The sequence below is a fragment of the Haliotis cracherodii genome, unplaced genomic scaffold, assembly GCF_022045235.1.
Source record: "Haliotis cracherodii isolate W230 unplaced genomic scaffold, xgHalCrac1.p SCAF_19, whole genome shotgun sequence".
In the NCBI taxonomy this organism is placed as follows: Eukaryota; Metazoa; Mollusca; class Gastropoda; order Lepetellida; family Haliotidae; genus Haliotis; species Haliotis cracherodii.
In genome coordinates, this window is record NW_027266274.1 from 1,124,680 (window position 1) to 1,151,245 (window position 26,566).

The 26,566-nt window shown below is 39.0% G+C and overlaps 1 protein-coding gene across 5 annotated transcripts in view; it reads left to right on the top strand.

Annotated features, from left to right (window-relative positions):
* Window positions 1–26,566, top strand: part of LOC139466653 (CWF19-like protein 1) — a 411,301-nt gene that overhangs the window by 272,274 nt on the left and 112,461 nt on the right. For 4 of the 5 annotated variants that reach the window (XM_071248237.1, XM_071248241.1, XM_071248238.1 and 1 more), the window contains 2 exons: window positions 504–638; window positions 18,987–19,086. In XM_071248237.1, the coding sequence (XP_071104338.1) occupies window positions 504–638; window positions 18,987–19,086 (235 nt within the window). The remainder of the gene's footprint in view (window positions 1–503; window positions 639–18,986; window positions 19,087–26,566) is intronic. The other variant, XM_071248239.1, reaches the window with a different exon arrangement.

Below are 26,566 nucleotides of genomic sequence, written 5' to 3' on the forward strand. Positions count from 1 at the left end.
TTTCACCTTAAAATGCAGGAAATAGTGTATTTGGAGGTTGGATTTTCAAAAATTTCCTGTTCCCCATCCAACCCCCCCCCTAGGAATCTCAGCCACTTCGCGCTATCGACGAGTACTCGTGAGTAGTGGGGTACGAGTGCTCGAGTATCATTTTCTCTACCCGTTTCAACACTAGATAGATTCTGGAGGAACCAATGTACCGGTACTTTATATTCCTGTCTCAACAAATTTGCAGCAATGTTACTTGACTGAATGATGGAAGTATGTGTCATTTTCTAGTTGGGGCGTAGCCAATTCTTTGAACCCATGCTAAATATATGGTTAAATTTCAGTGACAATTCTCTCCAAATCCAGGTTTTGACTCGATCTATGCAAACTTCAGTATATTATCATGATTATTTATATTTTTCACCTAAAGTATTGCTGACTGTGAAAAGACAGTGAGGGGCTTTGCTGCATAGACATTTTAAACCTTACTTTGTGTGATTTATTTATATTTTCAGTTTCTTTATGCATTCTCAATCAAGCCCCTGTCCCACATTACAACTGAGGAACAAAGTAAACAGCCCCTTGATGCCACAGAATCACCATACAAACCACTTTCTACACCAGGAAGCAACCGTGATGACCTGAGTCAGGTACCAGCTACACTCTTTCAAAATATTATGTAAACGGAATAGAACCTATTTTTTAATGTTTGTTGTCAAAAGTGTCACCATTTCCTTTTCACAGCTTGACATAAAGATATCAGTTCAATACTTCTTCACAAAACTTAATTTACAAGTACATGTCAGGTTAGTGGTGATGCAATAAGTGATTTTATTCTAATTGAAAGTTTAGGTATTTCTTTTTAAGCAGTAACCTGCAGGAGCTTTTACAGAAACATTCCCTCAAGTATATGATTGCCCTATTTCTCTTGCTTGCAAGTAATCACAAGGTTAAAAAATAAAATTTATTTAGTATTACATGTTTTTCCTTTCCTTGAGTCATCAGCCATAATGCCTGAAACACTGCACTTAGTTCATGTGGAATCCCTCAAACTTCATTATTTCTCCTTGTGAACTACAAGCAAAACATATTTATAGTTTCAAATTCATAAAGTGTTCATTGTTTTTGGACAAGGTTCTCTATTATATGTTGATATCAGTTGCTACGTACGAATATTATTCTGCAAGTAAGGAAGTTTTCATTGAACACACAGTGCTGTTTAGAAAGTGGTCAAATGTGTGTGCTGGCGATTAGGTACCTCACTCTGGCAGTGTGGGTTTGAATCACGGACGGGACTCGACCCAAAACAGTACTAGAAACTGTACTTTACTGAGAAAGTATTATCCCAAATATAACATTTGTGACAAGATTTTCATTAAGCAAGATAAGCTATCTTAAACAAAGGCTTAATAAATTGGACGCCAAGTTTGCAATACAAATGGACGCATGCTAAAGAGCCTTGGACCCTGGATCTATCTGACAGGCCACAGACAAGTTCAGGCAGATCCGTTCCACTTACCCCCCAGGTTGAGAAGCTTGTAATGCCTGACGTGGGTGCGGAACACCCATCAGAATGGTTCGTCGGATCTCTGGGCCGTGGCACAAGCACGGGAACCTCAGGTCAGTGATCTGAGATCTGGATCTGGATCTGGATCTGTCTGACAGCAACCACATGTCTGTTCCACTTATCTGGTAATACCTGATGTGGGTATGGAATTACCGGTAGACAGATCCATTGGTTCATGGGGCCATGACATAAACACGGAAACTCAGTCGTGCATGGTTGGATCCGCTGCTTGTAAATCCATGGATGCAGGTCAATGGCCATGTATATATTCAAAGCACGGATTCCAAGGTTGGGATTCATATCAGGAACAGAGATCTCAACAGGGGGGGGGGGGGGGGGGGGGGCGCAAGATCGACAGTTTACGGAACCATGTGCTACTTTACCTCCGGATCATGTTCACAAGAATCAAGATCATCAACATATGATCAGACTATATTTGTCTCACCAAATATTCATTCCTTTGGTTCCTTTGTAGTGAATGAGTATGGTTTCATGCCACTTTTAGCAATATCATGGTGTGGACACCAGAAATGGGCTTCACACATTGTACCCATGTCGGGAATCAGTGGGGATTGGGACGAACGGACGCTGTAACCACTAGGCTACCCCACTGCTCCTCATTCCTTCAGAAGCAAAGTTAGTAGATGATTATATGCAGACCTTTATAGTGATACTGTATGGCAGTATGCTATAAAGTTTAGCAGAAAGGTAATGTAGTAACGTATTTTCTTGAGTATAGTGTGCATTTTTTTTGTGAAAAAACACAGCTGTGTAGAAGGGGATGTGCATTATACACGAATTATGAGTTTGGATGTTTTTTTACCCCATGGAAAGACATTACTGTGGGCACGAAACACCGGAAATACCATGTCAACAAATCCATACTGAAGTACGCAAAATAATCATGTAATTACACCATGCCAGGCCAAATTTAGCTATGTGGCGACTTGAGTCGCCAAACATATTTGTTAATAGATAATTAATGCTAAGGCCCAAATGGCGGAAGCGTCACTACCCGACCACAGCTGCGGGTCTAAATGTGAGCGAATGCCGCCAAATATAATTGTTACTAGATTCCCGAGTGAAAGCCCGGGAAAGACTGGGTTCCAACTGGTAAGAAGGTAATCCAGTCTGGTTTCCCACTGGAAAGCAGATAACCGGAAACCCTAATTAGTATAAATATTAAAATATATTATGATGATATAGGAGGTAGCCCAGAAGAACCACGCCACTTAGCACCAAAGTGCTACCCCACACCCCACGGACGCGGATGATGATACGCATGCCCTCCATGATTACCTCATAAGAAATATGTCTTACCTTTATTATTACCTTCTTGCAAATTGGAACCAAGGCATTATTGATATCCTTGACGAAAGCTTGTATCCCTTTAAAACTTAGGTGGGTTCCCTCCCACTGGAACCAGGATCGGACAGTGGCCACTATTTTGGGATGAGGGATAAATGAAAAGTTAGCAACGTCCCGGAGACGATTGGCTAGCCGCCTATTAAGCTTGGACCTGCTCTTTTCCACCTTACATGGGTCGCGTGCGGAGTGCCAGTATCTACGTTGCCTGAATCCGCATGATCGATGTCTCTATATCGACGAGGAGCTGGCTTCATGGAGCCCAAGTCGTTAGATGCCAGGTGTATGACCAAAGCTGAAGGGCTGCGCCGTGTTGCCTCCACCTGAGCATCTATTACCCTGTCCAGGTCATTCCACCGCAGGGAGCCCAGTCGTCTAAGGCGCCACGATTCACTGTGCAGAGTTGCGTCCCTTGGGCACACCAGAAACCTATGGTTGTGGGTTCGAATCCTGGTTCACCCCGATTATGTTTCTAGGTTTGTCAGCACCATACCTGTGCTCGTGGGTTTCACCGAAGTGGTAAACGTCTGAGACCTGCTTCACTTGAGGCTTCCCTCCCACATCAAGCTGACACGCCGTGATATAACTGGAATACTGTTAAAAGTGGTGTTAAACCCAACTCACTCACTCACTCACTCATTCCACCGCAGACCGCCCCTCGCCAATCACAAGATCTTTTTGTGGGGCACCAGCTCCGGGCGCTGTGGGGATAGCTGTTGCCTTGCCCTTGCCATGAAGCTTGAGCCCACCATCCAGACTGGAACAAATGTACTGTAATAGCATTTGGCAGTTATTAGTTATTTTTTAGTTATTGTTAACTAACATGAATAATTACGTCACAGGAAGACGTATATAAGACATTCTGACTTCCATCTGCCGTATTGCTGGATGAGATGAGGTGGTACCCCTTTGGTAGCTGCTGTTGTTGCTGCTCTGATTCGAAAAGAGTAGGAAGAATAACTTTCAGTACCTATTAAGCTGAGGGCCAAGGCCTTTTTGAGGACCACATGAAACTGATACCTGGTTAGCGGTGTATGATCAAAATGGATAAATGCTGGGACGGGGCCAAATGGGCGCATGTTTAAGTATGCCTTAAGAGCAGCCACTGAGCAGGTTGATTTACCCGGTGTCGCCTCTGTAACCACTGAATTGCCGTACCCACGTTGGTCGCTTTCTCCAGTTCACCTGATACACATCTGTGACATCTTAGTTTGAACTAGTTCACTTACCCTAAAGAAGCCAAAGAAGGCTATACAATAGACACCTCTGACAAACCTGCGTGAGATTGTTGATGACCCCCTCAACAGGTCCAGAGTAATAGGTTTCCTTATGTCCTGGCGCCCTCTTGACTTGTACATACCTGTTATTAGTTTAGTAACCAGGAAATGATTGGTACAGTCTTCCAGACCCTTAAATTTATGTTTGGCAGACATACCTGCGATATATGTTTTTACTGTGTTGGGAGAATGGTTGGTGACTGACAAATGAGCAATAAAGTTTACGACCTGATCTAGGGGGACTGGCCACGTTTCCGAAGCTGATGCACCGCTCTGAACTGCTGCAGCACGTTGATGCCTGTCTTGTAGGTCGACCTGGTATTTTCAGATAGGTACTGTTGTAATAGCCTGTCTACTTCTCGCTTTAGATCTGCCATACGTTGTCTGGGACCGGCATTGGCGCAGGCTCTGCTTCCGGTGCTACTGCCCGGAAACGATTGAGCTGAAACCTCAAGAGTGCATTGGCTATGACATTGGAATTAGTTGCAATGTATTTTGACTTAAACAAAATGTTATAGTTAAGACAAAGGAGGATAAGGGGGCGGAGCAGATTCATCACCTGAGGGGCTTTGGTTGACTGCTTGTTGATGATTGCCACCACTGCCTTGTTGTCACAGTAGAACAGTTTTTTCTTGTTCATCAGCTGTGTTCCCCATAGCTGAATGGCGCAGACGATGGGAAACAGCTCCAGAAAGGTCATTTCAAGTCTAGTCCCATTCTTAACCCACTTGTCAGGCCATCTGCCCTGAAGGTAGGCCCCAAAACTTATGCTGCCTGCTGCATCTGTGTAAAGCTGAAAGTGAGAGTTGTCTACCCACAGCTTGTCCTGAAATACTGAAACCATTTAAGTTCGTGAGAAATGTAAGGCACATTTGAAGGTCTTGTTTTACCCATTATGTGATTCGAATATAATGGAAAGGTTGCTTACCTTGGCAGAGGAGGTCGATGAGTCTTCGACAGAATGCTCTAACCATTGGGATGGCCCTACACACAAAATTGAGCTTACTAATGAGAGACTGTAACTGTTTCTTCATTGCCTTTGAGTTTGATGTGGCGAGTATGTGCTGAATTTGATCTGTGATTTCACTGATCTTACCTAACGGTTATACTCACCTGCATAGCTAGCGAGTCTATTTCAAGGCCCATAAATGTAAGTTGAGACACTGGGCCTACTGTTTTGTCCTGGGCGATGGGAATACCAAGCTGAGTTAGCATTTCTAATGAAGACTGCAAATAGGATTGGCATTGTGTTGTGCCCTGCTGTCACCTGGTCAGAAAGTCATCAAGGTATTGCATGATCGGTATTGCTGGGATAAGTGTGACTTATGCACCATTGTAGGAATGAGCTGAAAGTCTCAAAGATAGCACATGATATTGAGCAGCCAAATGGTAAGCATTTATCAAAGTAAAATTTACCTTCAAAGTGGAAGCCCAGCAGTTTGAAATCATCCGGGTGCACTGGTATAATTCTGAATGCTGACTTGATCTCAAACTTTGCAAGCAGTGCTCCCTTTCCCAAGTGTTGCACCATCTGTACAGCTTACTTGGCGTAAGAGACGGATCTATGTGATCGTTTATTATACCCCTGTTTACAAAGTAAATCAGGGGTATATAGCGTTCCGTCTGTCCGTCCTTCCGTCTGAGATTTTGTACGGCCCATAACTTTTTAACCATGCACCCTAACTTCACCAAACTTGCTACACGCATTTTCTACAATGAGTACTTGTACGTTTTGCTTGTTTGAAGATTCTGAACTTTTTTATTTTTGCCCTTTCCATGGAATCCTGGTGAAACATAAATTTTGGGTAGAGTTTTTGTACGATCCATGTTTACAATATTAGGTATCCTAGCTTCAGCAAACTTGCTACATTAACCACCGTTTTTTATCTTTTATAAGATTCTGAAAGTTTTCTCTTTAGCTCTTTTTCATTTTATGTATAATAAGTATGCGTCATGCTCTGTAGTTAATTTCCAGTATCAAAGGATTCCAAGAATGTATGTTGTGCTAAGCATTTATTATCCCACACTAGATTGAAATATATTTGCAAAAACATGTGTTCATTTCAAACATAATGCATCCTCATGGGGTTACAAAGGAAAGGACAGTTCCTCTGACAACAGGTATATTTCATTATTTAACTAACTATTTACTATTTGTTGTTGACCAGCGGGGATAAACAGGGGTATGTGAGACAGATGATGAATTGGACGGAAATCATCAACTTTCTCACCTTGGCATTGTTGTGATTCTGACTGTTTCTTTGGGATTAGACCTACAGGGGAGACTTGCAAGTTAACAAAGGGCATAGTGATAAACAGTCCTGCCATTCTGTTAAGATCCAGTTCTTTTTTAAGCTTTTGTGTAACGATGTCTCTCGTATCTTTATGGGTTGCGGATTGTAAATTGCCTGCTAGCCGACTATGGCGTGTACTTTGAAACTCGAGTTGGAAACCAAATGTAAAACCATCGAGCAAATATTGTGCATCCTCTGCCTTTAACTGAGCATAACGACACAACCATGGTGTTTGACGGGAGTAGGAGCAAAAGACCTTACCTCTAGTTCCTCTGGCTGACTGCCTTGGGCCTTTAAAGCGTGGGATTGAACTACTGTTTGATAGGGGGGTCGTGGACCCCCTGTCCTGGAAAGCAGGTCGACGCCCCGTGAGATTGTTTCGCCGCACTTGCTGCATCTTTGGGAGTACGCACAGCTGTACTTTTTACACCAATAATGTTTGTTGAATGCGTAGCATACGTTGAGTGCAGGGTCTGAAACACTTGAAGCAGGCAGCTGACCAAATGAACCACCTACCTGTTGACGCCCTGACTGCAGGATCATGTATTTTAGCCATAGCTCACCGTCAATTTTGTCCCATTGTCGTAGAGGGTCTCTAGCCATCCTATGTCGGAATTGCTGGTCGTAAAGACACAAGTTCCGGTGAACAGATTGTCTCCATGTACAATAATAGGCTTTGCACCATCCGTAGACTGAAATGTTTGGCAAGGTATATATTTTTTTTCATGGCGCTTTGACAGGTTTAAATGGCACCTTACCTGCTGTATCGGTGACCATAGTAAGAGCTTTGCTCTCCTCGGTGCCAGCGTCGTTGGGTAGAAGTGTCCCGATTTCAACATACTCACCTCGCCATACTTTTTCCCTGGTTTGTTGTTTGACATGTGCATCGATAAACTCGGAGTTGAAGACGAGGGATTCTCCCGACAGACGATTTTCATTGGTTGACGTGTTCAGTATTGACACGTCACCAGGAGCCTCATTATGAAAAGGCGGGTTAACCCAACCAGGCCCGCAAGCATTCAGAGAATGTGCAGGAATACCAGCACTGTCGTTGTTGGCCCAAGTTATAAGCCCATGATTGCCCCAAGAGCGCCCAAATTTGTTGCAGCTGCTGCACTACTGATGCGTTTTGATGATCATGCAAAACTTGATCAGTTTGTTTGGGCGTTGGCGCGGTGGAAGGCAAAATGCCAGATTGTATTGACACACAATTATTTGCTATGGAATATTGCAACTCACGGTCCGCTGTAGCACTTGGCATGATGGGGATCCCGTTAACCTCTCTTGAGGGTGGGGTGACAACTCGTGCTTGTTTGGCCCCTCTGACCAAACGGGGATGGTTTATGGCAGCTCTTCATTTCGCGGGCATAGCTATTAGATAGATCTATCAACGATACCCCGTGAAACGGTTGTGGGAAGAGTATGACTTAAACGTCGGCGGATGTATGATTGAAGGAAGGGAGAAAAGTGGAAAGCGACAATGCGATGTACACCGCAATTAACGGCTGTGCGAAAGTGATGAGTAGAGACAGTTACATAATTGAAAAAGCAGTGATGACGTCACCACGAGATGGTTACGTAACTTCCGAGGACATGTGCGTGCAATGGCGCAACAGGAAGTAGGTAAAATTGTAAACATAAGATGATATACCTGCAATAAAAACATTTAGTCTCTAGTACAAAATGTAATTACTTACAACGAATGACAATTCATCAGTATTGAAGTTTAAAGGTAAACTACACTACTAAAAAACCAGCCATCTCAGCGGAAGATGTGACTATGGCACATGCTTTCTTAGAGAGTATATATATGTGAGTGTCAAACCTTACCTTGTTTTTAATTTTACACTTTTGCCAAACTTATGGGTGTTGAAAGAAAGAACACAAATGCTGATTCATCACTACATGATAGGTCCAAAGTTGTGTTATACACATAACCACGGGCTTAATAATAATATACTCTATTTAATGGCAAGTGTGCAGAAGCTACAGATAAAGAGAACATTAACTAAATGTTTCTTACACAGAGATTGACTCATACGCAATCTTCCGATTCTCAATTTAAAACTGTGACGGTACTGGCCACATGAATACTAGTAACATAACATAGTCCAGAGTCTGGGAGATCATAAGGGCCATAATGCCAAACTTAGAAATACGTTCTTCACTAGTAACCAAAAGATAAATACATACTTTGGGCATACTAGGAGTGCTTTTTATATGTTTATTGTTGACTTTTAACATTTTTCCATTTTGTGACAAATTATTGTCATCCATTTTTTTTTAAACAATCTTAAAATATCATTTCTGATATTTTGATGTTGACTTTTTTCTCTTACTTTTCGGTAAATATGCATTGAATACCTATTGCTGATAACACATTTAGAATTTTACTTGTGCTGTCTTTGCACTTGTCTGGACAAATCACTGATGTCTGGCATGATCATACCAAGTGGTTGGTAGAATTATGTCCTCTTTTTGTCCAATTCGGACCTCCATACACAACTTTTCTCTGTACCGCGATACGATAGAGTTCTCTCCCTTGTCAAACAGAGCGCGAGGCCCGGCTTTTACTCGGAGCTACTAATGTAAATAATGAACTTTTATGAGTAAAATATGCATTGTTTGATAACATGAATGATATCTGATACAGAGAACACGAATAAACATAAAGGTTAGTGAGTGCATTTTGTTCCGTTTAGCGTACATGACAAGTACCGCGATACCCCGAGGTTGCAGGCTAACCTCAGACAAGTAGCGAAAGCATGACGATAGCCAGTCGACCGATGCAGATCAGTCGAGCGGATCTGCCAAACCCTCAAAATCTGGACGATCATTTTGTAAGTCGTGGCTTTCACTTGGTTGACATACAATGAGGATTTGCAGATTTTATTGTTTTCAGTAGGGAGTCTTATATTGAATCTTGATTGACCGCCATTTTGCTTTCTCGGATGATCGATATCAAATTTTTTTATGGTCAATAATTAAGTACAGATGAAAAAAGTATTCAAATAACTATTGCTATCAACGATATTTTAGTATTTGTGATTAAATTATCTGTCTTGTTTTTAAAAAAATCTTTTGATAAAAAGAAACCTTTTCCTGTGAGGTCACGTGATAACCAAATATGGGATAATAGTCTCGATCCAAATGTTACAACGCGTACACTTGAGCAGACTCATGAATATAACTCATGAATATTAATTAGACCGTTCGCTATGTTAACAGATCGTTATTATAACAGAAACAAACATATGTTTTCCATGTATATCTAAAATGATATTATTTGCTATTAATTGTCCGGTGAATTAAACAATTTAAATTGAAACAATTCATAATATTATGAATACGTAAACTTGTACTGTGTGAAAAGTCATACTAAAATACGCTATTGGAAGGGGGCGTGGCCTAAATGCAAATGTCAGATTGGGATTTTAAATTTTCCGGACCCCTGGTCCAGACCTTATCAACTGACCAAATTGCAACAGAAACATCTGCTGGTAGATTTCAACCTAAACTATGCAGTATTAGATTCCATGACGATTCTTGGTTAGAATTGTTTTTCAGCCACCAATGCTTGTTGTATGAGGCAACTAAAGGAATTAGGTTAAACAATCTGGATACAACGTTTCTCTATGTTCTGCTAGTGCAGTTACATTGTGGGATCATGCCTAATTGGTTCTCTAAAAAGGCGCATCAAGAATTTTCCTAAACATGGCAATAATCCGAAGTGACAAAATAACTGTTGTCAATTAATTTCCAGTTGCAGTCCATTTATTTGTAAAACTATTATGTTCGAGTTACATTATTCGGCTGCATGCTTTTCTGTTCTGAAAAACATAATGTCTGATGATATGGAAATTACTAGTACTTACTTTAATCAAGTCACAGTAACAAGAAACTTAAAAGCTGCAGCTGCACTATCTGATTTAACACTCATCTCAGATTGATGTGATTTTAACATAACATGGGAAATTTCTTAGAACTTCAAACTAATCACGTGTGTAGCATCAACAACAAAAACAATGGTTTTCATGGTTTAATCTGGACATGAGTAACCGTGAGAGACCCCCATGGTTTTTTTCCCCGTATGCGTATATTTTATATTTTATATAATTTATATAAATATACATTACTTTTATAAATCTTTGAAGAACCGTGTACCTGTATGCATAATATAGACATGTATTTAAGGTGCATACCTGGGTAGCTGAACCTGCTGTGGACATGGCTTTTCACAACTTTGCAATCACATATTAACCAACCAATGGCAAATGAAAGAAAGTTGTAAATAATACTAAATAATTTGTATCTATCGGTTTTCAGCATGCGTTTTGTGTCATCATCATCTACAATCTTCACTACGTATATCTACATTCATGTCACTGTAACTGAAAGATAATTAAGTTCCATTCATTACAAAATGTGCTATGTTAACAATCATTAAGTTATGTGTTGATCATTAACAATAAATATCTGTATGACGATCTTTCCTAAAATACGAGGTCATGATCTTGGACCTTGATGCCAATGGTATATCAAGGATCCTTCCACTTCTGCACTCTACAATTCTAAATGGAACAACTTCAAGCACTTGAGATCCAACCTTGGCATTCAGTCTCAACCTCTAACTATTCCAATCATAACAAATTTTTAACTTTGTAACAAGACCTTAACATGCTACGTTGGCGATCTGCAAGATAAAATATGGATCTTGAAAAGCTATTAATAATCCTTGAAGATCATTTTATTTGGAATACATTGCTCACTGATCAATATTTTCGAAGTGGGATTTATATGTTTTTCTGCTAGCCCTAACAGGAGGGGATAACAACTTCTTTTTGATTTTCTATGGCTATAGCATCCAGAGTTTCAAATAGCTGTGCATGTTTTTGGATCACAAGTTCCCATTCATGGCAAATGTTGGATTCCCTTTTCTATCAGAACTCTGACAGAATTTTCTGCCAAAGTTCAAAGGAGTGGTTACAGGACCATTAGGGCATGCATCATTTTCCATCTCTATCAGCTAGGTCCCAATTAGTCCAACAGGGAATGTTGCCCAGTAAGAGCGTTGAGGTGGTATCTTCATAGACTGAATGACCTTAGAGAAGCGAGAAGGCATAATTTGTACAAAGATTTTAGCTTCTGAAATCACTAAAACTATAATAAACTGCCAGCCAGCCAGTACAACCAACCGATCAGCCGTACTGCCAACCAACCGACCAGCTTTTCCCTACCGTGATACACCGGCAGCTAGACCTTCAAAGACACCATACTGTCGCTGCACGGGGACTGTTGCCCAGCTTTCCACACAGCCGACTGTTAAGACACTGTTTAGTCGCCGCACAGACTCCAGACACTGTACGGTTCCACCGCTTATCCACCGACTGTCCAGTCGATCGGCCTACCGTATTATCTGCATCAACAGATGGTACCCAAGCCTGCCGCACAGACCACAGGGGACCGTCGAACTGACCAAGAGGAGGATCACCATACGGGACCCATTATTCACAGGGAGCCATTTTACATTTAGACATTTTATAAATTGATTGAGTGAATCCCATTTTACAGATTGACTGTAACATATACATGCTTACAAAGGAAAAGACTTGTGAAAACAACGTCTATCCAGCATCGAAGAACTTCCCAATCAAGATGTAGAGGAACAAGAATGATTCTGTTCAATGCTACAGCAAATGAATGAAAACAAAATGCATATATCATAATTACAACCTACCAAAGGTATGTATATAATTTTAGGCACCTTCCTTGTTCGATTAATGTATCCGTGAATATCCACATAAAGGAGTCTGCAGCTGTTTAAAGAAATTAATTCGATGTCACATGTCTCTGTAACAATCAAATATTTCGAAATATCGTTTTGGGATATTATAACCCGTGTTCACTTAGTTTGTTTCAGTTGTTTCACAGTAAACCTACAAATGTAAACACTTCCTTTTGACATATCCACTGTGCAAGATAACAGTGATTAATCAATCAACGTACAAAAAAGTAAATCAACTAATCATTCATCTCTTGCTGGACTGCCAAGTGCACATTACATAACACACATTTCACCTCACTTCAAACCTGGACTTTGATTAAATAATTCCCTCATACACAATAAATGCCAAATGGGAACCTTTATCAGGTAATCTGAGTGGTGCATCCACTAATTATACCTGCAATAAATTCATTAACTGAGCTTTAAGGGAATGACATCAAGTACACAAGTGTAGGGTTATACCAGAAAACATGGATGACAACAAGGGAGTTGTAATTTATGATCCATGCTATCCGAAATCCGAAAATGCTTTCACTGCAGGGATACTTTTTTTTATTATTAAGCTATAACCATCAGGGGTATTTCCAAATAAATACATTCGATGAGCTTCCACCCTTTTTTTTATCCCCCCGGCATATAATATATAGTGATCATCCAGTCTGTCCGTCCGTAATCATTTCCTTTTCCGAAATTCAGAATTCGAAAACCATTCAGTGTATTTGATCGAAACTTGGCAAAGCTATCAGGCACATACTGAAGTGGTGCCTTTTGATATTTTGGGATTTTTCTAATTTTTATTCCTTTAAATCTTTACGGAATGAAGTTGGACATAAACTCAATGGGCGTTCTTTTTGTTCCAAAGGGCAATAACTCTCCTTTTGAAATGATATAAGTGACGGTCCAAACTGTCGCTTCTGGTCTGGTTCCCGGATCAATGCGCGCTGCGACAACCACTGACATGTAGAGACGGAGCCAAGCTAAAGAGTTATCCTGTTGCACCTTCGTTCCAAAACGGTCGTTTACAACTGAATATTTTTAACTAGCACATATTTTGTAGTGATTATTAGTTTATAATATCAACATTTGTTGAGTCTTCAACTACAAGACGAATTGTCACTTTGGAATATAGCGGGAAAAACGTCAGGAAAAATGGTATATTGCCAAGGTATTTTCTGTGTCAGAAAACAGCGAGGCATTAGTCAGTCTGGGCTAACATATTGCATCGATGAAATAATGCAAACCCAATTTATTTATCAGCCTTTGTGTTATTTCCCACAACAATTCAAGCATTCAAATCTCAACAAATACTACCATGGACTTCAATGTAATACAATTAGTGATACGCCAACATTTGCAGCACACAGACATCTTTGACAGGCCTTTACCAATGATCTATATAGTAAGTATACATCCGTGCCTTTACAAATATTTTAAGAAGAAATAACGTTCACAATAATAAAACAACTGATTTTAAATGGGTTTTTTTAAATCAAAATTATAGTTCCATCTGAATATATAAATTTATATTATTTTTTTAGAAATAGGCCAATTATGCCCCTTATAACATGTGTCCCACCATGTGCATCACAGGTCTTAATTCATTGATCCATCATTTCTTACAGAATTCTGATACTCATGCTCTTAAAATAGTAGTTAATTACAGAGATGTGTCCCAACAAACAACAAATCATACTGACTACCCCACAAAATGTGTATGATGCACAAATAGATCTAAATCATAGTTTTATCTTCTTGTTTTAGTAACATAATATTTATTTCAATGTTGACAAATTATTTCCCATACAAACCCACACACTATCCTGCTGTATCTAAGTATCCTGATTTTCATTCAACAGTACTTCAAGACACCTGTAGTATAAGTATATTTTGTAGATATTATTATCATATAGCAAATATGAATTTTATATGAAAATATGAATATGAAAGTTTATCATCAAATCTTCTGATGGTTAAATAAATGCAAATTGAACCCCACAGTCATTCCATGTAGATAAATGGATTTATTTATGTTGTTTGTTTTTGCATATTACGCTTATACTTACATATGTTACAGTCAGTGTATTTTGACTGAAAATTTCAGTCAATATGCATATTGACTGATTCACTCAGGTAAGGCATATTTTTTCTTAAATTTTCATTCATTTATTATTGCCTGAAAAATAGGACCGGATTTTAGACAGACTGGCTGAAATGAATAAGACTGCATAAATTTAATCTGCCTCAATTTAATTCGGATCTATTTTGATCTTATCAAGATCAAAGTAACTTATTTAAGAAATTTAAAATGTTTTCACAATGAATTGATTGATTCTCCAAACCTGAAAGAAGACCAGAGTCCCTTTTTAATGTTACTTATTTTTATTAGCATAATGTTCAGTTCAGAAACAGATGACAGCTAAAAAGTCATGCATGTGTAATCAAATACTAGTACACATGCACAAGTGTGCCAAGATATTGAATAAAATAATAAGAGTCATTGTGCAATGCAGATATCTTTTGGTGTGAAGAGAAAAACATTAATAATTTGTTGATTTTGGAATTTGAAACATCAGTTTAGAACAAGGAAACATAAAAAGCAAGGCCTAATGAAGTTAAGAATCAGCTTTATCTGTGTTACAATCATATGATTATTGTCAATGCAAACTGGATGTAGACACTGCATTGTTAATACAATCAAAATTATAGAGATTGGCAATTAGTATGAATATATTGTTTTATTTTATTAAAATTGTAGCTGGTACAAATACTCTTGAATATGTATTTTAACTAAAATATAGGGTCCTCTGTGTCTGATATGGTTTTTTTACTTTGTTAAAATTAAAAAAAGGCCAAAATAATAAATATCTTTCATTGATCATATTTAAATATAATCATGGTAGTATTTGGCAGCAAACAGCTTCCATTCATATACATAAAATCCTTGTATACAACATGCACCAATTAACCCTTAAATATCAAAACAGATTTCAGTGATTTCCATTTCTTTTATTTTGAACATTGTAACATGATATCTAGTTGATGACGTAATTTTACAGTACATGTTACTCGTACAATTTCTTGAGAACATTTCTCTTTGCTCTCTGTTATATATCTGACAAATACTTAAATGTGTTGCTGTCAATATTCACAACATTGAGGCAACGTTGCATGAGACCTTCACATTTCGCGTACCGTATCGCCTCACCGTTGTACATACTGAAATGCATGCATATGATGTAGCCTGCTCGGCGATGCTACAACATAGATATAGGAACGTATGCAAAATCTACTCAATTTTCATATTCATACATCAAGGTCAACACTCTCAGTACCGATTGCAAAAAGTCAACAAAGCCACATGGGATGAACGATCAGCTGATCTCACTGCATCGCTTCGAACGCTTATCTAGTGGATAACTATACAATATAATCAGTCGTGGTCATCCCTGATGTATCATTAAATCAAGGAACATTTATTTCCGGACGTGGCAATAGATAAATCATTGTTTAGGCTAGAGGTATGCTGTCCACACACAAGCGTGACTGTTGCCAACAGAGGTGCAGGTTATACTAGTTAACTGTCTATAGGCGTCATAGTAACATGTAGTGCTCATATCGCGGATACCACATGCGCCGTTGGATCATCCGGGTCAGCGCACCTAGCGGGTTAGTGAAGGGAAGATAAATTGAAAAAGGTCGCCCATTGGGGATGGGGTTCGTTTCCAGGGCAGAATTCGAAAACCATTATTTGAAAACCATTGTATTTGATTGAAACTTGGCAAAGCTATCAGGCACATACAAAGTGGTGCCTTTCAATATTTTCTTTTTTACGAATTTTTATTTTTTACAATTTTTATGGAAAGAAGTTGGACCTAGACTCCATTGGGGAACGGGTTCGTTTCCGGGCCAGAATTCGAAAACCATTCAGTGGGTAAACAATGTATACTTCTTAAAGAACATTCAACTGTTGACTCATTACATACAGAATTGCACATTTACTAGTGGTTACTTTACTGACAGCTGCCGGGGGGATATGTCATCTTTCTGATGACTCTGTTTGTTAAGGGGGCGGTCGGGTAGCCTAGTGGTTAAAGCGTTCGCTCGTCACGCCGAAAACCCGGGTTCGATTCCCGACATGGGTACAATGCGTGAAGCCCATTTCTGGTGTCCCTCGCCGTGATATTGCTGGAATATTGCTAAAAGCGGCGTAAACCATACTCACTCACTCACTCACTCACTGTTTGTTAAGGCTGAAGAAATTAATTAACAAGCACCCTTTGTCGAAATCTTCATAGATCACGGTTAACATATCAGTTTTCAAAAATGAGTAAAACAAATATTGCCTCCAAGTTTATCTAGCTGTTCTTGCAGGCGGTAGCCCAGTCTCTTGTCACGGTCAGTTGCGACAGCGAGCAAATCAACTCACGGCGGCTAGTGAGCCCTAGTGGCCAGTGTCAGACACCCGAGAAGAAGCCAGAGATTAGTGTTCCTTTAAGGGCAGCTTCTACATATCTTTGCTTGAATTTGAGCTCCGCCACCACCGCAATTGGTTTTCTCAACAATGTGCTCATGACAGATGTTGAAGTCTTCCTACCTGATATGCCCCTTATATTCCCATTGAAGGTCAAGTTCACTCAGTACTGACACCGCCTCAAAACAGTTGATGTAAACAATAACTTCCATATTTATGAATGACGTGATTATATTTTGTATACATGATCTTAAAGGCAGCATATCCATCACATGAAGTTTGGGTTGATCTCGGTTTCAGATTATTTAAGTCATGAAAAGACTCTGCATCTCCACTCTGTGTCAAGTAGTCATCCCAAAAATCTTGTGTACTCTACATCTTGAGCATATATAAATGGAATTTGATGAAACTAATAAACATAAGGTTTAAGGTAGTTTTGGATTAGCCAAGTGATGTTATTACAGGTATAGGTTATATACTCACCTCCAAAAGAAATGTGAACCAGAGAAACATATAGAGAAGTATGTACGTTAAGAAGAGATGTTTCCAGTGTGTACCACTTAATGACAAAATTAACAACCAATCGAACAAATCTAATATCTCTTGAATATGAGTAATTCTTCATAATAATTCAACATGTATGGTACAGTGTTCCCTCGATTTTGCCCCCATCAATATAGCGCGCGCAGTAATACATGGTGCACAAAATTTACTTACATTTTCTTAATAAACTCAAGTTTTACACTGACACGATGTTTTCCCCCCATGTCTCAAAACATTATCTGTTGATCACTGCGAGCACATAACACCAGAAATACCAGTCAACAAACCCGAACAAGAGTACACAATTTAATCACATTATATACTATGGTTATAAAAACGTGTTCATAGTATATCTGGACTTAGGTTTGTAATCTATTTTAGGAATTTTATTCAAAAGTTCATTCAATATTATTTACCGTATTCGACATAATAAGCGCCCACGGCGCTCTCAAAATTAGAAATAGGGGGCTCTTAATAGAATAATTTTTTGGTGAAAAACAACAGGGTTAAAAGATCGTGGTTTATGCTGACAGCCTGAAATGTTTATATACGATGTATAGATGTATTTTTCCAGAATCTAATTCACAATTAAGGATGCATATAATACACGTATTATACACGAAGAAAAATAAGTCTTGTGTATATTGATCAATCAGAAGGGTAGCTAACTGGGATTGTTCACTAGCCAATATATTAGCAAATGTTGCCGTAGGCGCTTATTAGAGCGGGGCGCTTATTACGTCGAATGGGGTACGCTAATTTCGGCAAAATCATGTGTGAAGTGATCAGTAGATCGCCCAACTCACCCTTATTTACAGCAACCACGGTCAGATTACTGCTATTGACACCTTGAAACAAACTGTAGTTGCCAGAAGATGGATATCATTTGTCATACTTTGACTAGTTAAAAGGCATATTTGTAGTAATTGGACTATTATATGTCTACCTAACCTTTTCGCAATCAAAATACATACTGTGCAGGAAGTCCTTTTGGTGACTGGTCAAACATCCTGCAATAGCAATCAGCTGTGCCAAAGAGCTATACTTATGTTTCTTATAATTTTAAGTATATATAGTGAAAGCTGCAACTAAAATAACACAATATGGGAATATATTATTCCTGATAAAATAATAATTTCAGATACAATTTCTTCTGACCATTGCATTTGAAATTTTTATCATTGGGTACTTTTTAACTGAATCACTAGTAGAATTGGAGAAAACGTGTGTACAGCTGATTGCTATTTCCAGATTAGTGTACGAGAAAATAACCACAGTAATCTTATCCAAGGCATTAGGCATGGTAAATCGTCTTGTGATGTTTTGTATCAAATTTCATAGTTATACCGAAACGTGCACAGTAGATAGAGTTGGGCAGAGCATGTACTGTTGTGTTGGTCATCTACCCACTACAATTATGTTGCAAGAGTATTTTATCCAGGCTTTCACACATATATCCACAAAAAATGACAGCCTGGGGGAGTCAGGGTCAGGGTATAGATCCCAAGCAATGTATGCTTGTCAAGAGCCGATTGGTCATGCTGATTGTGTGTTATCTACCTACATGGAATGTTGATCATGCCATCATCCACTGGATTCATTACATTGCCGGAATAATGTTGACTGCAGGGCAATATAGCTATCAGCCACTTTTGTTGCTATCTGGTGAACAGCAGCTATTTTTAATAATTTGCAGGGAACACAGTTTTTCTATGACATGCATGGAGGAGACACTGTGAAGGCAGGAAAAAGACACAGTGAAAGTGGTGGTAACGTCAACAAGAAGAGAAAACAAGGTAATACCAAAGAGTTTTATAAGTTATATCAATTCATCAGTTAATTGGGTACATGATGAGTCACCATGTGGGGATGACTATTGGGGACATTTTTAGCTCACTTCCACTCAAGATTTTTGAATGTGCTTGTTTAGTTCACTCTGACAATCTAACATTTTGGACTGCCGGACAACTATATAACATATGACCAGGGTCTTCTGGCAAAAAAAACACTTTTTCGTTTTGACGGGATATAGGCCGCGAGTACGATACCACTATTTATTATCTTAGTTAAATTATGTCCCTTACCCATCATCACATAAGGTGGGGTAATGACGATATTCAATAGCCATTGATGTTTGCTTCGACCATAGTCCATTTATTCTCGCCGTGGAGAATAATATTGTACGAAGTGTTTTTAATGAGTCTACTAACGTCGACATCGCTTAAATCTTCTAGATTACCCGTGAATGTAACTTCTTTCCGCTTGTATACATTATCGTGTAAGTGTAAAGAGATCGGAAAGCGCAATTGTATTACTGTATTCGACGTAATAAGCGCCCAGGGCGCTCTCAAAATTAGAAATGGGGGGCTTTTTGGTGGAAAAAAACAGCCTTGAAAGATCAATTTCGTGGTTTATGCTGACAGCCTGAAATGACAGATATATTTTTCCAGAATTTGATTGCGTATTATACGCGAATAAATAAGTCTTCTGTATAGTGACCAATCGGAAGGGGTGCTAATTGGGATTGTTCACCAGCAAATATTTTAGGAAATATCGCCGTGGGTGCTTATTAGAGCAGGGCGCTTATTACGTCGAATACGGTACATTGTCTGAGCGTTCCAGGACCTGATGCATCAACCGTTATTTATAATATGGAGTGTTACACTTAAGTATCCTATATGTACAGGTTGGTGTTTTACATCTAATATAGACATTTTGAGGTCTGAAATAATAACCCGCTTAAATTTTTTATATTGCAATGTTGAGAAAGATTCCGTTCTACCGCTATTATATTTTTCATTTTTCACTGGAATAGATCTGAGCAGAGTTGAAGGACTTTCTAGTTGAATATTATTTGTCGTGCTTATTTGATCAAGATGGATACACAACTCTTTATAGGGAACTAAATCGGACAATGTCTCTCCATTCACTGTTTTGTTGGGTTTTAATAATACTGGCTTTCTAAATCCAAGTGTAATTGCTAAGTTCTCGTGAAGAATTACACTTGTTTCTCCAGTGCTTAAATTCACTGTCCCTTTCGACTCATTTTGTGAGACTAATTCAATTAGGCTTAAAAATTTCATCATTGAGTGAGCATACGCTGTAATACCCATCAGGTATAGTAATACTACCTCTTTCATTTATTACCACTATCTTATTATTTCTTTTCACAGCATTTATATTGGTCCACAGCGGGTAATACGTTACGTCACAGATAGCGACTTCGAGCTGACCATCCGAGTTATCGATAGTACGAAGCAGTTGAATAGACTGACCATTTGTTATTCCTGGGAGTGTAACATACATATCAAATATACAATGATACTATATCACAACTTAAATATGGAATCAAGCATTATTTATAATATGGAGTGTTACACTTAAGTATCCTATATGTACAGGTTGATGTTTTACATCTAATACAGAAATTTTGAGGTCTGAAAAAATACCCCGCTTTAATTTTTTTATATTGTAATGATGAGAAAGAGTCCGTTCTACCACTATTATATTTTTCATTTTTCACTGGAACACATCTGAGCAGAGTTGAAGGACTTTCTAGTTGAATATTATTTGTCGTGCTTATTTGATCAAGATGGATACACAACTCTTTATAGGGAACTAAATCGCGCAATGTATTTCCATCAAATGTTGACCTTAATATTGATAAAATTCCGCGTGTAAATCCAAGTGTAACAGATAAGTTCTCAAAAATCTGTACACCTTTTTCTCCACCGTTGATTTTCACTGTCCCATTCGACTCATTTTGTGTGATACTAATTCCATTAGGCTTAAAAATGTCATCATTGAGTGATCATACACTGTAATACCCATCAGGTATAGTAATACCGCCTCTTTCATTTAATAACCATATCTTATTATTACCTCTCGCAGCACTTATATTGGTCCACAGCGGGTAATACGTTACGTCGCATAGAGCGACTTCGAGTTGTCCATCCGAGTTATCGATAGTACGAAGCAGTTCAATAGACTGACCATTTGTTATTCCCGGGAGTGTAACATACATATTAAATATACAATGATACTATATCATAACTTAAATATAAAATCATACTTACTAATCAATTGATTATAGTAACTGCCTCTGGTGCTGAATTTTTCGTTAAATTCCCCGATATCTTTAAAAATTACAGAGTTACGGCAACTAGCGATAAAATGGTGCACGATTGGTTTCACAATCCGATGCAATTTTGGCAGAATCAGTTAAACTTTGCCATATGGTGTGCCACAACGGGATGTGGCGTATCTCTTTATGCTCCAGGATATATGCTAAATAAGTCTGTTATAACATTTCACGTGTACTATCAGATTAGACGTATACTTAAAGAAATTAGTGCTCCCTTACCGCATGATCGAGCGTGGAATTCCACAAATAATAATTATGATAGGTGGGCATTCGAACGTATTTGTCAGGAATTTCATGTTTCTACGAGTAAAGATTGGCGTATTAAAGGAGCAAACCATGGTCTAGGTGTTCCTTACACAGAGGAAAAAATAACCGTCAAAGAAGAAAGCGATTATGTATATAAAGAACTTAATAAAGCTAAATTTGATTTTCGTAAGTTGGTGCGTACCAGCAAACTTTACTCAAGAATATATGATTATTTTGAAAAAACACATAAATGGTATAAAGGCTGGGAACTTTCGAGCAACGATTGGAGAGGGGATATTATGAGTTTTAAGAGTGGGTCTATTTATATTGTTACAAAATTTATACAACTGAACGATACCACAAACGCTTGGAATTAATTTCTTAATGATAAAAAGGAAAATAATTTTACTAACCCAGGATTTGTAAGATTTAATGAATCGATAAGAACTTATGTATGGGCAATTCTCGGTGCACAATCGCAAACACGAACGTCCATTATCGGTTCTGGGACGGCGCTCGATGCGCAAAAACAGTTTGTCTCAAACGTGGAGGACGCCATTAATTCACCAGTTGACATACCATCGTCTATAAAGCGTTTTCAAGATGTATTACAGTACGCTCAATCCAAAGTGGACTACGTTTATGCACCGGGACTATACATGTCTCTGAGTAATATGGAACTTAAGATCGACCAAGTGATAGGCTATAATAATAAAATTGTTATTGCTACCGATCAACAAAAACCAGGTATAAATTCAGATATTAATGTCGAATTAATAACGCAAACAATCACAGGCGAAAAGGGAATAGTGCGGCCGCGGCTTTCTCAGCGAGCTTTCCCAGTGCTGAACCTAATGCTTTTAAATGCTTTTTTATCCACTCTTTTATACCATCCGACGTAGGCGGTGATCCGCCACCACCTGTACCACCTGTGCCACCGGTTAACGCGAAGCTGCTTCGAGGCTTCGAGGCGGGCCGATCTTTCGTCTTCTAAGTTACGCAATCTTTCCGCTACGCGGCGTCTACTGAACTCATCGCCCGCCTGTTCAAGTTTTGTTTTCTCGTAATCTATATGCTTGTCGATTTCGGATATCTTAGCTGTATTATTCATGAGTTCTCCCCGCAATGTTCACATTGCCTTGTCAAGACCTCATAATTCCCTAATACTAAACTCCGAGGATGGAACCTGTAACGTGGAATTATCGTAATAGGTATCTAAGATTTCTCCGAGTCCGTCCGAGGCCACCATCGAGGAAGCTTCCAAATTATCTGTGTTGTTAACGAGTTTATCACGCACAGTCTGAAGAGCGGAAAGTCGTGAGTAGTCTACAAAACCTAATTTATCATGAACAGTGCTGATACTGTGTTTACCGGCTATCGTAGACAAGTTTAGGAGCTTACGAGTATGAGAATGCATAAGGTCAATATCCGGTTCGCCACGCAGTCGCAATATTCCTTTACTATCTATCGTAAACTTTGAATAGTCACGACCAATAGGACAAAAGGTATCGTAATAATCATCAACGGTTGATTGTAAAAGTTTTTCACCACCGGTTGATTGTGAAAGTTCATCCATAAGATTCGTGTCACTAAAGCTGGTTTCATCAGTACCCTCTTCGATAGGATTCGGGTTATCGAAATAATCTAGATCAAAATCATCCATTTTTATATTAAACATATGGTTGTATAATTTCAATATAACAATGTCTTCGCAATACGGACGCAAGTTAAACCCACAACGTAGACTTCGAGATCCATTAGGGGTCAAAGCAATTCGTCAGTCTGTAGCTATAACTAATAACCCTAGTACCATCGATTAGAATCAAACGCTTCTGGTTCGCTTTCCTAATCTCGGCGCACACGATGTGTTAGTTCCCGGAACTGTCCGACTAGCATTTACGATTATTTTGACTTCTACGGACGTTAACGTGGAGCCCGTTCAGAACATAGGTCGTGCTATCGTTAAGAAAATCGCCATTAAAATTGGCGGTAATGAAGTTTTGAGTATCGACGATAGCGATGTATACTATTGTTACATGGAACCTTGGAGAACGGATAAAGAGCGGGAAAGCTTACAATACCAAGGTATTTGTAATCGGAACACATTGAGACTGCGCGTGGGCGCTGAAAATGGTGATAGTACCGTCGTAAAAGATCAGGCCATTGCCGACGCATTTGGTAACCGATTCTATGTTCCCCTAGACTTTGAATTACTAGATTCCCAAATGCCCTTTTATCAAGCATCCCTAGGCGATAGGTTAGAATACGAACTCACTTTTAATGACTACGGTAGAGTAATCAGAGCTGGTGAGGATGCTAGCTATTCCATTGTCAATATCTCGCTGGAGTACGATATGATAACGGATCCCGAATTAGCCAGACAAATTCGTAACCATTATACCAGAAGTTTAGCCATTTTGTACGATCGCGTGCTGCGACACCGAAAGACCTCGAGGGACAAAAAAGATACGATGTGGAATATCAATCTAAACGTCCCCACGGGGTCGTTGAAGGGTATTTTAATGTTGTTCGAGGACCCCTCCGATGCATTTAAAAGAAATACCGAGAAGTTATACAATCCCAAGATTACAAAAGTAGAATTGACTATCGAGGGTGTTCCTAATCAACTATATAGCCAAGGAATGCTAGCGTATCCCCAGTGGGATGAGATTAAAAAACTTCCTTCTATAAAACGTTCCCGAGAAGTTATCGCGGTCGTGAAAGATCTGTCTCTTGGGAGTGTATCGATGGGTGAATACCTCACCACGAAGTACGCGCTATGGCTAGACATGCGAACAACGGACAATGACCAACTACACGGCAGTGGGTGGAGAATAGAAAATGCTAGCGAGGGTGTCACCATACAGATAACGAAGCTCCAGGAATCAGCTAGTAATTAAACATATATTTGTACGTGATTATGGATGCGCAACTTAATATACAGAATGGGCGATTCGTGCAAGCAATCTATTAATAATCTTTTACCTAAAGATCCGCACTGCGCTATCATATGCGGGCAAAGGGGCTGCGGAAAAACAGCTTTAATTCTAGATATTTTACAAAGTCATTATTGGGACATTTTCAATCATATTATTATTCTGTGCCCGACTATAAGCGTTAATAAAACATACTTATTGAGAGATTGGGTAATGAATGACGACGTGGTACACAGAGTCGATCCGGGCGATCGTTTACAAGACTGTTTACGAGTATGTCACGAAAAATACAAAGGAGAATCAACCCTTTTCGTTATAGACGACTGCAGCGCGAGTAAAGAACTAACAAAAAAGAAAGATATGCTTTCGTATTTAGCATTATCCGGTCGGCATACTCAACATAGCGTTTGGGTACTTACTCAAAAATACAACTCTGTCCTGAAAGATCTCAGAGAGCAGACCAAATGGGTAGCACTCTTTCATTGCAAAGATCGAGATTCATTCGAGGAATGTTTACGCGAAAATGATGTCATTTATACCAAGCTCGAACGAGATAAAGTCAGAAAACTGTTATCGGCAACGAAGCACTGTAAACTCGTATTAAAAACCGATCAACCAGCTGCTTATGCAATTGCTTACCAAAATGTAGCAAAAATGTAGCAAAATTATAGCAAAATTATAGCAAAATGTAGCAAATTGAACATTAGCGGTTAATATGACATAATGTGGTTCGAAATCATCATTCTTTCGCAACAGTTCATTATCAAGGGATGTATTGGATATGCCATATTATATTATGTTAGACTTAAATATCTCCTTAGGTATTACATTATGGAATGCGACAAACTCCTCGAACAAATGCTCAAAGAATCTGATGCAGATGCTGAAGTAGTTACAGATAAATCTTTAGATAAACATGGAGAAAGGCTCACCGCTTTGGTAGCCGGTGGAAAATGTTCTCAATATTTGGGGGAAAATTATACCATCGAAAAAATTGATAACATGACCGACGAAGAAATTAAAAAACTGTACGCGCGTTACGAGTCTAGACTGGGAGCTACCATGACTAAAATGATAGGGTCGGTTATGTTACAACTATACAAAGTCGTAGCTAGTACGTTTCTCCCTATCCCGGCAGAACATCGCATGTATTGATGCCAATCTCTCGAGAAAGACCCATTCATCGAACACGCTATAAGCTCAGTGAGCTGTGAGTTTTATCATAGATACAGAATGTTTTTAGCTCCGTTCACCACAGCTTTAATAACGGCTAGGTATTGTCAATTTAAACATACATGCCCACTTAATAATATAAAGAACGAAGTTCAAATTAATAATGGAGACTCAAGTGACACCACAACAGATTGTGAAAACGCAACAACAAGTGAACAAGGAAATAACTGCACAACCACAACAGATTGTGGAACAACGAGTGAATGAGGAACAACGAGTGAATGCACCACAAACACAGATTGTACCACATGTGAATGAGAAAATACTAAAAGCCAGAGTTACTAAGAACCCCCCAAAAATAGCAGCTAGGAGGAAGGGAGGACTGGCGCGCAAAGCGAAATTAATAAATTATTCAAATATTAATCCGATTAAAACAAGGGCACTAGTAGAGGTTTCTGGTATAGCAGCAGTATGGTTGATTTATAAGACCGGAGAAGAGAAAATGTCACCCCCAATGCAACAACAAGTTCAATTAGAGGTTAGCCCCCATATAATGCTATAAGAAGCATGACTACTCCAGTTACAGACGGTAAAATGTTGGTAAACGCAACGTATCATTCAGCGGTGGTCACCGGCTTGGCCATTGGTTATGCCCGTATAGCTAAAATGATTACTAAAACCACACCTCCCAAGCTAGATTTTAATAGTTATGATATACCAATGATGATTCTGGATATTGGATTGGCTATGGCAACGAAGGATATGCTCATCAAACAA